At 36.1% G+C, this 17,244-nt stretch overlaps 3 protein-coding genes across 3 annotated transcripts; all 3 read left to right on the top strand.

Moving 5' to 3' along the window:
- Positions 1 to 78: 78 nt before the first annotated feature.
- LOC142974877 (facilitated trehalose transporter Tret1-like) lies at positions 79 to 5,978 on the top strand. The gene is made up of 8 exons (XM_076117448.1): positions 79 to 281; positions 575 to 672; positions 1,022 to 1,156; positions 2,980 to 3,063; positions 3,671 to 3,949; positions 4,288 to 4,408; positions 4,698 to 4,832; positions 5,248 to 5,978. The coding sequence occupies exons 1-8, from the start codon at positions 239 to 241 to the stop codon at positions 5,805 to 5,807; spliced, it is 1,455 nt and encodes a 484-aa protein (XP_075973563.1). The 5' UTR covers positions 79 to 238; the 3' UTR covers positions 5,808 to 5,978.
- Positions 5,979 to 6,448: 470 nt separating this feature from the next.
- Positions 6,449 to 11,154, top strand: LOC142974573 (facilitated trehalose transporter Tret1-like). Its single transcript, XM_076116988.1, has 8 exons — positions 6,449 to 6,782; positions 7,560 to 7,657; positions 7,959 to 8,093; positions 8,349 to 8,432; positions 8,619 to 8,897; positions 9,235 to 9,355; positions 10,037 to 10,171; positions 10,391 to 11,154. The coding sequence occupies exons 1-8, from the start codon at positions 6,740 to 6,742 to the stop codon at positions 10,933 to 10,935; spliced, it is 1,440 nt and encodes a 479-aa protein (XP_075973103.1). The 5' UTR covers positions 6,449 to 6,739; the 3' UTR covers positions 10,936 to 11,154.
- A 283-nt stretch (positions 11,155 to 11,437) lies between these two features.
- LOC142974539 (facilitated trehalose transporter Tret1-like) lies at positions 11,438 to 15,944 on the top strand. The gene is made up of 8 exons (XM_076116940.1): positions 11,438 to 11,945; positions 12,663 to 12,760; positions 13,327 to 13,461; positions 13,906 to 13,989; positions 14,230 to 14,508; positions 14,589 to 14,709; positions 15,005 to 15,139; positions 15,251 to 15,944. The coding sequence occupies exons 1-8, from the start codon at positions 11,903 to 11,905 to the stop codon at positions 15,775 to 15,777; spliced, it is 1,422 nt and encodes a 473-aa protein (XP_075973055.1). The 5' UTR covers positions 11,438 to 11,902; the 3' UTR covers positions 15,778 to 15,944.
- Positions 15,945 to 17,244: the final 1,300 nt, after the last annotated feature.

Genomic DNA, 17,244 nt, shown 5'->3' with positions numbered 1-17,244 from the left:
AACAGAAGAAGCTATTTCTTAACATTATCGGTAACATACCTAAATATTAATAATATTAACGTGATATGTAAAGTATATCCTGTAAATTATTTTAGTTGTGTCCAAACTTTATTGCTGTAGTGAGCTAGATTATAAAAATAAAAGAAATGTGAATATAAGTGCGTAATAAATTGTTTTTTTTTTCTGTTTAAACTGGTTACTTATTTGAAGTTCAGATCGTTAGTAATATTTCTTAAAGATGGAGAAAGGAAGAAGAATACAGTATTTCGTTGCGTTTGCAAGTAAGTATTGTATTATTTAACTAAATAACTTAAGAGTAGTAATGGTTTGTCAATTGTAGTTCGAAAGACAATTTTATTTGTTTCTCAAAAAAGGCTATTTCACTAACATGGTAAGAATTTATTTAATTATCGATTCGTATTCATAAAAATAAAAAAAACGCATTATAGCTATTTCAATAATTAGGATGCATAATTAGTTATTTTTCAACGTCAAGAATAGCGTAAAGAATGGGACAAATAGCCAGGTAGAGAGAGCGAGAGAGGATACATAATTTGTTTTAATTACGTTTCAGTTTACTTGGCCTCCATGACAGCCGGGGTATCAGTTACGTGGAGTACACCAGTTATTGCCAAATTCCACAATAATGAGACTGAAATTCATATGACAGAGGTAACTTTTACTACTTAACTATGTATATTTTGTCTGTCTGCTCAAGAATACAAAGTCCCAATTTCAACAGTTTAAATTACCATATCTTCGAAACGATGAGGCAAAATTTAAGTGGCTTGTACGTTGACAGCAGTCTACACCAAATATACCGTTTTTATTGAATTTTGTTTGGATAACTGTCTGCCTAATGCCCTGTATACTAATGTATTAAAGTTAATATTTTGAATATTGGTATTTATCGACGTTTCAATAAGTGGACATTGAAGTTTACATTTAAAAACAGCTTATACAAATTGTATGTAATCTCGTACATTAGCATACAGTATAAGACAGTAAAAACTTTCTTTAGAGTGAAATATCCTGGTTGGCAGCGATTGGTTCTCCGGGGTACATGACTGGGACCTTGTGGATGCGCTACTCCACGGACAGGTTCGGAAGGCGAGCCACTATCTTAACCAGTGCTGTACCCATTATAACTGGAACGGTAATTACAAATCTTTAAAATGCTTTACGTAGAAACAGAAACATATTGTTCCGTGTGGAAAATGGTTGCATACAGGATAACACATATAATAAATTATTACCCACTAGCTGACCCGTGCGGCTCCGCTCGCGTGAATTTCGTACTGTTGCTTATTCGTTTGAGCACGCGAATTGCGAAGCACTCGATACACCTACACATAAAAATGTTAACAACTCTTTTGTCATCTAATGGTCATTTACGAAAGGGACCCGAAAGGCACACAATGTGACACAGGCTCAGGCAGGCCTGATTTCCTGTGGTTACCTTCTTTTCCGCTCTCGTCTGTATCCGTAGCAGTTTACAGTGTAAAATATAATACCTTATAATAGACTGACCATTGCTTACCCGTCTGGATTCAGAATATTATTATAGGTCCTATCTGCGCCGGAGCTCTTCAGACGCGTAATAATGTATACTTGCGATGATACGTCCGAAACCGCGTAACCCGTAATTATTTTTTATACTTATATCATCCGTTGTTTATTTTTTAAAACTTACCACATAGTCTGTTTCATAGCTATCCAATTTATTTCCTTAATGCAACCAATTAATTTGGTTATTAAATATTATGTGATTCGAACAACAACGCCATCTGTCAGTTGCGGCGAACAACGACAACAAACGAAATTACTCGGTTTGCCATCTAGGATATCCCGATCGCACCGGACCCACGTAAACCAACATTTTTGTGTAATATATCATACAACATTTATGTTTAAAAATCTTATAAATGTATAGCATGTTTCAAAGGTATTTTTTTACAATAAAGCCATCAAAATAAATTAATTAGAAAAAACATGCTTTGTTGCGGTTTATAACGCCATCTATTGGTTGGTGCAAACAACAGGTATCGATACGGCAGGCGCCGCGTTAACTATAGATGCGAATGTTGTGAAATGGATTGTAACGCCATCTATGGCCTCTGTAGGGAAACGCAGGTTCAAACGATTTCTACGTATTTTTTTCAATTTTCTAAAAATCTTTGAAATTTTATGCTATAAAAAGTATCCTAAAAATTGCTCCACTACTTATTCTATGCATATACCAAATTTCAGTGCATTCTATCCGGTAGTTTTTACGTGATAGCGACACATACAGACGGAGGACAGACAGACAGACAGACAGACAGAAAAGAAAATTATAAATTGCAGATTCGGTATCAGTATCCGTTACTAAACATCCCCCATTGGTTTTTTTTAAATATATTCAATGTACAGAATTGACCTCTCTACAGATTTATTATAAGTATAGATTACGGCTCGTGCTTAGTTAACAACAGCCGCACGGATCGATCTCCGAGGTTAATGTGTTCTGTAGATGGGTGACCATCTTATTCATATCGAGTTCTTTTCGAGGATCTTTGACAGTCGGTAACAGTAGTAAGAAGCTTGAAAGTCTAACAACCAATCTTAACGAAGGGTATCGTGTTATAATCCAGGTAATAAGGTTGTGGAGGTCAGATACTCAGTCGCTCCATGTAAAACACTGGTATCCAGCTGCATCCGGTGAGACTGGAAGCCGACTCCAACATAGTTTGGAACAAAGGTTTAGCTAATATATAATATACTGTCCCACTGCTAGAGGTCAGGCCAACCACTGGTCGAGTCTACCACACTGGCCAATTGCGGTTTGGGGACTTTGTATTGCTTTAAGACTTGTTCAATAATTTCAGAAAGCCATCATTGGTGTGTTGTCTCAGGTTCGAACTATCGACCGTATGAGGCGCATACTTAGACCACTTGACTATTACTGCGGATTATAATACTGTTGTTAAATATTTTCAGGTACTTGTTTTATTTAGTACTACAGCATGGATGTTCTGCCTAACTCGGTTCGCATGGGGCGTTGGATGCGGCATGATTGGAGCAGTAAGTCTCCCTTTATTACCTAAAGAAATGTGAAATTTTCGTTTGTATTACTATCGACCTCAAGAAGGCTTGTATTGTAAGCAATCAACAAAATGTTTATTCCTGAACTGCCTAAAAACATAAAAATAATAGGCCACGAGTTATCTAAATTGTTGTTCCCAGACTTTCTAATTCGGAAAGTCACATCTGCTGATCAAATGCACGAAGAGATATGCAAGTATTGTTATACAAAAAAGTGTTTCGTTAAAACATCTGCTCATACAAGATATACAGCTGAATAAAGGATAGCAATAATAACATATTAACTAGAAAAAATTACGGAGTTTCGGAAGATCTCATTGAAACATCTGGTTTTTATTATTTTGTTAATCGATTTCATTTACAATACAGTAAATAAAAAACCTTATTTATAAAAATCGAACTGATAGTTAATTGTGTCATGAACTTGCAGATATAATGGTCGCTTTTACCACTGAATAAGTATCGATTAGCTAATCATTATTGACTGACTCTCTCATACATTGGCTGCCACTTTATCCATTGCTCATTTCACACTTACCCATAAGCCGCGCAACTGACACTAAATCTCCCTTATTTTGTATTTCAGGTAGGAGACATGTATATAGCAGAGATATCTGATAAAGAAATAAGAGGGAAATTATTGGCAGCTAATCGTTACATGGCTAATTTCGGGAGTCTTCTTGCACTCTGTGTAGGGCCCTTTGTATCATATCAGACTTTAAGCTACCTGTTACTGGTTCTGCCTATTTGTTTCTTCGTTGCTTGCTATATTTTACCCGAAAGCCCCTATTTTTTGTTGAGGAAAGGGAACGTGAATGCCGCAAGAAAAGCATTGGTTAAACTGAGTGGCAGGGAGGACGAAAAGGTATGGTTGAGACGAACTTTACATAAGGAAGAATTTTAACTAGTTTTTCCAAATTATTACATATTTAATTACTTACATAATTTAATATAATATTTAAAAAAATCAAAATATATTGTCGTTGAACAAATTCTTAGTGATAAATATATTTGGATTACTTTATTAAGACTAAAATTGTCGAGGGTAACATTCTGTCTGAATGTCCAGTTTCTATCAAAAATCCACAAGGATTGCAAAGTAATTATAACTTGGTTTATTACCTAGATATGCTCTTGATAACATTGTACAATTCAATATTTTTTTACACCTGGGCTGAACAATATTTCACTTTTGAATGACAGTTGTTAGAAGAGAAACTATCATCGATGAGGGCCGATGTCCGTAAGGAAATGTCACGATCTGGTACTCTAAAAGAACTGTTCACGGGCAAACAGTATAGAAAGGCGCTTATAATTGTTGTTGGTAAGATATTTTTTTATGCTTTTAAATCTATAATAACATTAATCAATTTAGTATGCGTTCGATGATCACCATATTGGGCTTTTCAGTCGGCAGAGTGTTGTTAGAACGGTCAACTTTCATAATTATATTCTTAGAAACATCCTTAAGTTTAGTACCTAATTGATGACAAGAAATTAGGAAAAAAAATCTATTATTCCAATATAAAAATGTGTTGTAATTATTTCTAATTATTTTTTTCTAAACAAGGCATTTGTTGGTACTTGTTAAAACCTCGATTTTCTTTTTCCAGGGTTAAAAGTGACTCAAATGATGTCGGGTTCCATTCCTATCCTGCAGTACTTGGGTCGCATCGTACAAGACAGCACGACAACTGTTAGTGTGTCTACAGCACTCATCGTTTTTGGAACTATTCGATTTATTGTTGGTAAGATATAAGCAATGTTTTTGGTATAACAAATTAAAAATTTATCGTAGTGGCAACTGCTCAGTGCTTGTATTGAAATAAACGAGATAAATTATCAACTACAAAATTCATCGCGCTTAAAATGGTACGCGCGTTCTGGGTTCTTAAGAATCATTACCACTATTATTATGGACCGACCACTTAATAGAGATCCTCGGCATGCACGATGTCTAAATTATAATGATTGATTAATATTTCCAAACACAGTTACAGTATCAAAAAGTGCACAGTCAGTGACAGCCTGCTTGACACTGAGACTCTAAATTCTGAATTTAGTTTACCTTCGCCAATTGCGACCTCTGCATTCAGGACTCTTTACTGAGTTATTGAACTTCATTATATCAGTTTCATAATATAACACTTTTCTTGCTTACAGGCGTGTTCTTATCCGTGATAGTGGACAAGGTTGGACGACGTCCATTGCTGCTCTACTCGTACCTTTTCTCAGGGATAACACTCGGCATTGTCGGAGCCTACTTCCTAATAGAACCTACTACTTCAACGTATTACAGCTTCATACCATTCGTCGGGATCGTATTATGCAGTATACTTGCCACTTTTGGATATGATACTCTAGGTTACGTAGTCGTAGCTGAAGTATTTCCAATCAATGTGAAATCAGTCGCTGTGACTTTCGTAAATATTTTCGGTGGTGTACTTACATTTTTATCATTAAAAGGGTATCAAGAAATCAAAGATGTAGCAGGCATGACCGGCGTTTTCTGGTTTTATTCAATTTCGGCTCTCGCCGGCGCCGTGTTTACGTTCTTTGTGATGCCAGAAACTAAAGGCAACAGTTTGAGGGAGATTCAGATGGAGTTGCAAGGAAGTGCTTATGATGAAGCTGTTGTAAAGTTGAATCAAGTAGTAGTTAGTGATGATAAGGTTACTGCGGAACTTAAACAGTTGGGGTCAAAGGTCACCTTAGTATTATAACATGATTCATTTGACTGCAAAACTCTCATTTTGGCTCATGTTTTTTTTATATATTTATACATGCTTGATCTTCCTCGACACTAGTCAACATATAATAATATGTAGGTACATACATAAGGTTAATTAATGTGTTAAGTCGTATTTTTAAATAAAATATACTTGCTGAAAGTTATAATTTACTTACTTTGAAATAAATTAAATTATAAAACCTTAAAATTGTTTGTTTTCTTCGTGCCAACAATCATCGCATTTTTTTATTTTACATTATTTTGATATACTCTAGACACGGCGGTAGCACGTCAAGTTCATTTTATACACAGGAACTCATCGATATAAAATAGATTATAACATTCATGACAAAAAATGACTCAATAAAAGTTTAGTATATTAAAATTGTTGCATGATATTGGAATAAAACATCTTTACAGAGGAAGCATTTTTCTAATACCACATAAAATAAGTATTATAAGTAAGGAATACGTACACACATGGATAAGATAAATAGTAGATACAATAGTCCGAAAATTCGTACATACTGTCATATTGTGACGACGTCGATTAGATAATAGATAGTCTATTTTATTAGAGGCGAAAGATAAAATCTTTTACACTGTCGGGGTTTTATCATCCACGTGCTGACTTGAATGTACAGATAAAAGGTGTGAGAGGTTCACGTGAATTCTAAGTTGATTTATTTATTTCATCCCACTCATATTACAATGTAACAGTTTGATTAAACAAAAAGTAATATGAATGGTGATAACAGTTTCTAATACAGTGTAGACTAATATATGATTTTATTCAATATTTATCGTCTGGATGTACTTTGTGTCTGTTGTTTGTAGGTCTGTAAAAGTCCTCGTAATACACGAGTAACTCTTAATGTGAAATTTGGTTTTAAAAGATAAAACAAGTAAGTAAATATTTACAAAATGAAGAAGTCACAGAAAATGCAGTATCTAGTGTCTTTTGCCGGTAAGTGTTTAAAATAATAATTGTCATGCTTTTATGTTACTGTAGTCTCGACTTTGTCGATGGTATAACGAACAGTTTTATCAGTGAAAATATTTTCTGACGAATTTTATTTGAATACGTCATGATCAAACATGAAAAATCTTGCTTATCTGAGTGTCTTTTAAATAGTTATTGAAGTATGTAAAGACTCCAAACCCTCACGTGGCGCGTAGTGTACTCATTGCCCAATTCTTTAATTACGGAAGGAGACTTAAGCCTAGAAGCCGGTCCGCGATAGGTAGATGTTTTTAATATCGTGATTTGTCTTCATAATATTACAATGCAAAACGGATCTTAAACGCGATTAAAGGTGATGATGATACTTTCAGTCTTGGTCGGGAAAAGTAACGTAACTTTAAAACGTTTTCAGTCACAATAAGGTATTTTTTTTCTAAATACAAATATTGAAACATTAATAATACGTCATAATTTCGTAGCAATACTCACCTCTCCGACTACTCTTTCTTAACTCACTTTCCTTACTCTTTTAAACACCTTCGTAATTATCTCTGCTTCATCCTAAGGTAGACTGGCAGAAAATGCCCCTGGCATTAAGTCCGCCTTTATACAAAGCTGTATATTAACTTTAAAATAAATAAATAAATATAATACATATTACTCTTCAATAAACAAAATTAACGTGGAAAACAATGATCTAGAAAATTTCGGGACCTGTTTTAAAGTACTGGCGCAGAACATTTAATGTACCATACTTATATGTAACATGTTTTCTTCCAGTATCGCTGTCTGCTATAACAATAGGTGTCACAGTGGCCTGGTCTACACCGGTCCTTCCGAAATTTCACAACAACGAGACGGGCATTAATATTACAGAGGTAAGTTTTGGGCCGTTAACTCTGAAGGAAAAACACACGCTTTTCAGAGAGGAAGCAAATTAGAGTCAAACCTAATATACAACAATTGGTGCTGATGAAACAGCGGCGGGGAAAGAGGCCTTTTGGAATTAACTATTTTTAGCCGACTTAAAGAAATAAGTGTTTAGAAGGAGCTCGTGGCTAAGTAACAACAGCCGGCGCGGTTAGATCTCTGAGGTTAAGCTATGCTTGCCGAGGTTGTTCCGTGGATGGGTGACCATATTATACTATACACTTAACATGTATTCATTTTTGTTTCCAGCACGAGATATCATGGGTGGCAGCGATATCATCACCAGGCTTCATGACTGGTGGTCTGATGACACGGCACTTGGCCGATAGGATTGGGAGAAGAACCACTTTGTTAGGCAGCGCCTTTCCTTTAGTTGTTGGAGCGGTAAATCTATTCTATATATGTATAATCTTACACCTTATTAAAATTTAAGATATGTATTTGGATACATATTTCTTACTTCATCACGCCATAACTACTGAATGATTACCGATAAGGTTTCATACATAGATAGTTTTCACGCGAATGAAGTAGCGGGCAGAGGCTGTACGTTATCACAACGCGAGTTTCTTTGACATATGAATGTTACACACATTGAAATTGGGTAAAAATTTGTTCATACTATTAATTTGTTTTCAGGTTATAATTCTAACGACTAGTTCGGCATGGCTGATATATGTCACTCGCTTTTTGTGGGGTATTGGTAATGGCATGATAGCTAGTGTGAGTATATTTTTGATGATTTAAAAGTAATATCAATAATTTTACCCGTAAATTTTCCAATGCTGGGCAAGTGAGCGGTTGGGCCAACGCTTTGCAGCGCAATCTAAAGCTCTATACCGATATGATAGTAGTTGAAACTTTATTTGAACGAGAAATGTGTCTAACACGTGCCTATGTTTTTTTCAGGTTTCTTCAATGTATCTTAGTGAAATCTCGGACAAGGAAATAAGAGGTAGATTATTAACAGTAAATCGTTTTATGACGAGTTTCGGCAATTTCATCGTCATGTGCGTGGGCCCGTTCATATCTTACAAAGCATTAAGCTCTATGTTGTTAGTGCTACCTATCAGCTACTTCGTCGCCTGTTGTTTTATACCAGAAACCCCTTATTATCTGTTGAAAGAAGGGAAAGTGGAAGCCGCCAGACAAGCCTTGGTTAAACTCAGCGGAAATCAGGACGACAAGGTGAGATTTATAAATTCATTTTATTGTTACAATTACGTTTTATTGGACAAAGAAAAATATTTTTACAATTTGACCAGTAGTCTCGGCAGACAATTTCTAGTCCTGATTTGATTTCGACAAACATAGTTTCACGCCTGTTATACCGACGGTGAAGGCAGCGGTGCATCCACATTACACCACTGACAATATTAGTCATGTAATAGGGGACGAGCCTATTGCCATTTACCAAACACTGCAGTACAGTAGTTTTCTAGTACAAAGACTAAAGTAAGGAGGAGTGATTTATTTGATTTTATAATGAACGTTATGTGTAATATAGTAATTTTGTAATTTCTAGGTCTTAGAAGATAGATTAACAGCGATGAGATCTGATGTTCGCAAGGAGATGCTTCGTTCCGGCTCTCTTAAAGAATTACTCACTGGCAAGCAGTATCGTAAAGCGTTGATCATTGTTATAGGTATAAATTAATATATAATTTATATTATTATATATCTTCCAAGCATTGTATAAATAGGAACTAATTGGCAGATACATTTAAGGCCAGATTCTCAGTTTATGTATAAGTGACTGATAAACCTGTCTGCTAATAAAGTTACAACAAATATATAAATAAATAAAAGAAATAAATTTGTTAAATTATCTGATACTTAAAAGTAAGTAAGATACCTGCACTTGGCCAGCATGATGGACTCAAGACCTCACCCCTCCCTAGTTACTATAGTAATACTAATGTTAATGTTTGACTGCCTCTGTGGCGCGGTCGGTAGTGTATGTTACTGCCGTGCGAGAGGTCTCGGGTTCGAATCCTGGGTCGGGCCAAAAAGTCTTTTCTGAGATTTTCTGTTAAGAATTTCTTAGAGATTGCCCGGAGTTGGGAAGTTGAGGTCGAAGACCTCCGTGCCTCGGAGAGCACGTAAAGCCGTCGGTCCTGCGCCTGACCTCTCTCTGGTCGTGTCGGTCATCCGTCCCACCGGACTATGAGAGTGATGGAATAGAGAGTGTACCTGTGTATTGTGCACACACTTGGACACTATAAACAAAGTCCTGCACAGATGGCCAGTTTCAATGAAACTGACCGCCGTAGCCGTATATCGGCTAGGAGGAGGACATTACTAATGTTATGATTTTCACATTTTAGGATTAAAATGTACTCAAATATTGGCTGGTTCTTTAGCCATAACGCAATACCTGGGACGTATTACCCAGGAAACCGACACGAGCCTCAGTATGTCGACTGTACTCATCGTGTTTGGAGCTCTTAGATTGGTCACAGGTAATGTATTAATTTGTCTATCATATTTCATAGTTCCATTTGTTACATGGCAGTGCTTAAATCCAGTCTCACATTAATAGGGTATTTTAGACTTCATCCAATATAATCAGATGAAAAAGAAATAGGCCTAGTTTACGATTTCAGTACTTCTAAAATTCACTTAGTTTTGAATAACCTCGCTACTTACAGTCTGGAAATAATTGTATGTATCTTTTGCAGGCGTATTTTTATCAGTGATAGTGGACAAGGTTGGACGGAAACCTTTACTGTTGTACTCCTACCTCGGGTCCGCGATAACCCTCGTCATTGTTGGGGCATATTTCTTTATACAACCCACCTCTTCGAGTTTCTACGGCTACATACCTTTCATCGCGATCATAGCTTATACCGTAATATCCAACTTAGGCTACAACAGCTTAGTAAACACAATCCTTGCCGAAGTATTTCCTATGAATGTCAAATCTGTTGGAACGACTTTAACACTTATACTCGGAGGATTCTTAAACTTCTTAGCAGTTAAAGGATATCAGGCAATGAAGGATATATCAGGATTAACTGGCGTCTTCTGGTTTTATGGAAGCTGGGCTCTTTTTGGTGCCGTGTTTACCCATTTCGTAGTCCTAGAAACCAAGGGTAAGAGCTTAAGAGAGATCCAGATTGAGTTGCAAGGAGATATTTACGATGAGGCTGGCGAAAAGTTGAACCAAGCTGTGGCGAATAATGATGTCGAGGCTACGGAACTTAAAAACTTGGAAACGAAATAGTGCAATCTCTATTTTGAGGAAGTTAATATTTTTATTTGTAAGAGGCTTAGTGTGAGGCCTTATGTAGATATCAATACATTTATATATATTAACAGTTTTTAGTCGTCTACATGAGTAAATGAGATCGATACAGAATAAAACAGTATTTATGAGGATGACTTCTGTCATTTTGTGATTCTAGTCAATAAAATCAGTTGAAGAAAGTTATACTTTATTGTGTACTTTGTTCGTAAATAAATATACGATTGCTTTATCGTTGATTTATTAGTGTCAATTGTTTTGTAGCCAAGCATTGAGTGCCGCAGATTAGGTAAGTAATCTGTAAGTGTACTAAACACAGTGGTAAGTTTATTTAATATATTTTGTAGTTGTAGGCACACAGGGACGAGCATATGACGACAATTAAATCTTGAAACAGGTGACTAGTGCTTGGAAGCATTTGTAAATTCATGAACAGGAGAGACTTGCTAAATATAACTAAAAACATACTGTAACAAGTTTATATCTCTGACAAACTTCGATATTAAAATATACGATAACTCGAAATGCTCGCCTATAATTACTCGGTATTTAATACACATACACGCAAAAAGTGGGACATCAATTAGTTTGAAGTGTTCCGCACGAATATTGTTGCTCTATCCTTTTAAGGTAAGGTGGGTGGCCTTGCCGACCACAGTAGTAAGCAAATAAAACTGTACGAACATCATTGATTCTATCACAATCAAAGATAATGTCATCACTCTAGATTTCCCACCAATCTATACTGTGCCAGCTGATAAGTACGCAATATTATTGTCACAGATAATGTTTTAGCCTTCTAAATTTACATGATAAAGAGCTGTTTCATGGATCGTCGTGATGTTGTGAATCACGGGTCAACTAACGCTCAGTGTGGTTAATTGTGTGGAACAGAATGTTGTATGTTGTGGTCGTTTATAAATTAGTACGGTAAACAGAGTGCAAAATGAAGAGATCTGCGAGAATACAGTATTTTGTGTCGTTTGCTGGTGAGTACATACAACAGTTTTTCATTATTTATATGTATTAACAAAGGAATTCATAGAAAATAGTATTGCAATAAACTTGCAAATACACTAGCACTTAGCAGCCCGTATAACCGTTTGAAATGGGGACGCATATTTGTCTATCGATGTTATGTCGATTGAGGCGATATCTGTTCAACATTCTATTCGTATTTGATTCACATGCACTAAGTAAAGCTTTTCTTAATACGTGTAAATAACACATGTTTCTTGCACTTAGTTATTATTAGACGTCATTCAAATATTTATGTCATTACCAAGTGTGGTTCAGCAGGTTATCATCATGTTGTCAAGTAAATGCGACTGTAGTGTCTGCAGTACAAGATATCTTTATATTATAAATCAACAAATACATCAGCGATTGTATAAAATACAAAGTAATCAGTGATGATTGCGTGTTATATGTGATTTGGGGTCATAGACCTCTGTACCTCGGAGAGCGTAAAACCGGCATTGATGGATTCTCTACGCTGATGTTTTACCGGCTTATGAGAACGGTGAATAGACAATGTATACTAGCTTCCACTATCGGACTATGCCATTGTCCACTTATATGGATACCGTTGAATCCTTTCCTTGTCAATATCGAGAATGGGTGCCAGGCATTATAGGTGAGCTTCGAAAGAAATTACGATGACCGAGAGTAGGTCAGGAGGCCATGATTCATTATTATGCTTACAGTGTCACTGGCTGCTGTGACGTCTGGCGTTCTACTCGCATGGATTACTCCTGTCATGCCAAAGTTTCTTAACAATGAGACTGCGATCAATATTACTAAGGTAAACCGACAGTAACTGGTGGGATTTGAGAAGATAACAAGTGTAGCTATCTGTGTCATTGCATATAGGTACCTACGCACTTTTAAGCGTGCCGAATCAATATATCTATACTAATATTATAAAGCTAATCTCAAGAACTACTGGTGCAAATTGAAAAAATATTTTACTGTTGGATAGCCTATTTATTGAGGAAGGCTATAGCCTATATAACATCACGCATGGGAGTAGAGTACCAGTAAAAAATGTTACAAACACGGGGAACAATATGACCCATTCTCTCTTAGGTGACGCGAGCGTAGTTGCGCGGGTCAGGTCTAGTCGTTGATATATGTGGTTTGGTCAGAATATCTTCTCCCTTTTCTATCTTCTAATTCTAACCTTAGATAGTTTAGTCATCATATTTCGATTCTCTATTCCTTCATTCTAAACAAAATTTTCTATTGCTTACTCACCGCATACAAGCATTATAATATCGTTACAACGTGCACTGCACTGTACTGCAATCTGTGATAGAATATTGAAAATGGCCGTTAGTGTAAATCAATCCTCAACTGTTTCTTTTTCAGGAAGAGATATCTTGGATGGCATCGATAGGGTTCCCGGGGTTTGTAGGCGGTAGTTTAATGTCGCGATACATGACAGACAACGTCGGGAGGCGAGCCACTATCCTGGGAAGTGCTGTGCCTATTTTGATTGGAACGATGAAACTCTGATTTTATACATCGTTATTTTGGAAACAGGCAAAGTATAACTATTTGTGTTTAATATAAACAAATCCTTATTATTTTCATTCGAAGGAATCATAATATACATATATTCTCTCATAGCTAAATTGAAAAACCAATATAATTATGAAAATTGGTTATGATATATATTACGTACAGCTTCAATATCCGTGTTCTTTAGTTCATCTGTAATATTTTTGTTTGGTTATTATAATATACTGATTGTGTATTGTATCGTATCAGTAGTTATTGTATAGAGAATAAACTACTTATTACTAAACTACGGGTCAACAGTAATCATATAATTTGTTTGATAATTTGGATTTTCCCAATTGGCGCTAACGAAGCATCTGTTTTTCTTCATTGACCCACATTTTATTTATTAATATAAATAAGTATACCTAATAATCTCTGTTTCAGGTGATTATTTTAAACACGACTAAAGTATGGCTGCTTTACGTGACACATTTTCTATGGGGCGTTGCCGGCGCCATAGTAGGAAATGTAAGTATGAAGCTCACGCCAGGAATGTTAACTAGATATAATTTAATAATATGATTAGATATAATATATTACCATTTAATGTGCGGTGCTGGATGTTTTTTTTTATCTTGGGTAGGGGGCGGAAGTCTTTAAAAGGTTGGTAACTAAAGAATTCTAACCCCCAACAGTCAACGCACCAAGTCTGCCGTTCCGTCGATTAATGTCGAGAATATATTTTTTATAAGTACCTTTATTTTCCAGGTATCCACAATGTATCTAGCAGAAATCTCAGACAAGGAAATCAGAGGGACATTGTTAGCAGCCAATCGCTATCTGTTCAGTTTCGGCAACTTCCTCGTCATGTGTATAGGACCTTTCATATCGTATGATACTTTAAACTGGATAGTATTAGCTCTGCCTATTTGCTATTTCATCGTCTGCTGTTTTGTACCGGAATCTCCTTATTATTTGCTGAAAGAAGCCAAAGTGGACGCCGCGAGGCAGGCTTTGATCAAATTGGGCGGGAGTAGCGATGAAAATGTTAGAACTAAAAAGCAAGTAATATATTTAATTCAATTCACAGCGTGTGTCTGGCTTTTAAATCACCATTTTAATTTTAGGAATTGGAAGAAAGATTAACTGGAATGAAATCGGACGTTTATAAGGAGATGCTCCGTTCTGGCTCTCTTAAAGAACTGTTTACCGGAAAGCAGTACAGAAAAGCATTAGTAATGGTTATTGGTAAGAATATTTTCTTCTTTCTCTCTTGTCTGTTTTTACTTAATTCTGAAATGATAGCTGAAAAGTGGGTATTTCGTTATGTTGTGACTAGCGCCATCTATTATTTAACGCGTAAATTCATTCCCTCAAAGACACAGCTCAAATACAACTATAGTCAGTTCAGTTGGTTTCTCAAATGAAAAACAGATGGCACTATTTCTAGTCAAAAATAAACAATGTTGGCCAGATTTTGTATAGTCCCTTAATTATAATAAGTTGAGTACGATTTTACCCAACTTTAATGTTCTTTTTGCAGGATTAAAATTGGCTGCAGTAATGACTGGCTCTATAGCTATTTCACAGTATTTAGGCGTTATCATTCAGGAATGTAAGATGGACATAGAAATGTCTACCGCACTGATTGCATTTGGAGCTATAAAATTATTGTCCGGTGAGGAACACAAATACGAAATAACTCATAGCCTTTTAGTTGATCTAACTTTAAGCAACGAATACTTAATTTTATTTTTGTATTTAATTCTAATTTAGTGAATCTTTTCAGGTGTATTGTTATCAGTAATAGTGGACAAGATTGGACGACGACCATTATTGTTTTACTCTTTCATAGGCTCTGCAATCACGCTCGGCATATCAGCGTATTTCTTCACCCGCCCTACCTTCTTCCGATATTCTAGCTACGTACCTTTTGTAGGAATCATAATATTCACTGTATTATCAACTGTGGGTTACAACAGCTTAGGTTCTATCCTCCTTGCCGAAATATTTCCTATGAACGTTAAATTAGTTGCTACTACATTGATTAACGTTCTGGGTGGGTTTTTAAATTTCTTCACCGTGAAAGGATATCAACAGATGAAGGATATTTTAGGCTTGTCCGGAACTTTTTGGTTCTACGCCGCGTCGGCTTTCTTAGGAGCTCTGTTCACTCACTTCATGGCTATTGAAACCAAAGGCAAGAGTTTAAGAGAAATCCAGATTGAGTTACAAGGAGATATATATGATGAGGCTGAGGACAAATTGAACAAGGTTGTGGCAAATGAAGAGAAGCAAGAGAGTAATGAAAAATAAAATAACAGAGAAACAGCGTAAGTTAGTAGGCAGTTAACAAATCACGCGAAGGCCAGTAACTGATTTTGAAGAAAATATAGTTGGCATACATTTTACGGCAGTAAAGTGAAATAAAGTTACATTGACGGTATCGACTGAGAAGAGAAGATGATTGTTACTTTGAAATAATTTATTTATTAAATAAAATAAGTGTTTAAGTGTTGTATTATTACATTGACTTTGTAACAACCAATATTTTTTGTAATAGTTACTGGCTTAGGGCCTTGCTTTTAGAGTTATTTGTATTTGTGGCGCGGTCAGTAATGTATCCAACTGCTGACCACGAGATCCCGGGTTCGAGTTCCAGGGCGGCAAAGACCTATCGGTCTTTTTCTAATTTATATCAGATTATTCTCAAATGTAGTCCTGGGTTAAAAATACCCAGTATATAGCAATAGCCTCGCACCATATTACATCGGACTAACACAGTTACTGGTGAAACTATTACACCCCGCAATACCTCTCTGGGTTTAATGGGCGTAATATTATGTAAATATGTATAATGATTCCTATTCAGCTCTAACCTTTTCAGTTCCAAAATAAATTTTACCGTATTTACCTTAAACCTTTGAGCAAATTGTCGACCTAATTATGAACTCGAGATACCAATCAAACGAATAAAAACGTGGGCGGACGTTTTAAAACCATTGATCCGATTACATTTGTCCGCTGACAGATTCGATTAATGCGCATCGTACAAGGGATGACATCAAACCTACCGACCACTCTGCCCATGCTTATAGACTGAAAGGTCACACAGACGATAATAAATATATCTATATTCGCATTTATAAATATAAGCATAGTGTGCTCGGTGGTGTTTGAAGGAGTAGACTAATGTAATTAAAAAGTATATGTTTATTATGGTAGAAGAAAATGTGTTAAGCGTCATTAACACAGTAAGCGGGTGTGTGTCAGGTGCTAGTCTGGACGGGAGTACGGCGGGACTTAATACTTGTATTCATATAGAAGATACCACACTGCCCGCGTCCAATCCGCGCCCGACCCGTACACGTTTTAAGTGTGAATCGCGCTTTATTTTCTTGTTCCCAGCTAGCCGTTCCAGCAGCAGGTAACAACTAGCATACAATTAAAACCTCCAAAGAGACTACAACCAGAGTCTGTCAATCATAAAAATATTCGATCGCTATCAATATACCCAGTCCCCAAGTCTCCACTTGGTCAACGTTTTAGCTTCAAGTTCTAACCCTTCCTCATTTTAGAAGGAGATCTTTGCTTAGCAGTCGTATTAAATAAGTTGAAATTTATTAAATTAGCCTAGCAGTAGTACAGTAATGGGTTCAAATGAATTAAAGCCGCACGATTTTTTTCTAGTGAAATTGTAGCAACATGTCAACTTATCTGCGAGTGGAGATCCGCATACCTTATATCGATATTGACAATCTTAAAATTGCTAAAGTAGTCTTA

The sequence above is a fragment of the Anticarsia gemmatalis genome, chromosome 8 (genome assembly GCF_050436995.1).
Source record: "Anticarsia gemmatalis isolate Benzon Research Colony breed Stoneville strain chromosome 8, ilAntGemm2 primary, whole genome shotgun sequence".
NCBI classification, from domain to species: domain Eukaryota; kingdom Metazoa; phylum Arthropoda; class Insecta; order Lepidoptera; family Erebidae; genus Anticarsia; species Anticarsia gemmatalis.
Note: the sequence above shows the minus strand (reverse complement) of the source record. Positions and strands in the feature narration are given on the sequence as shown.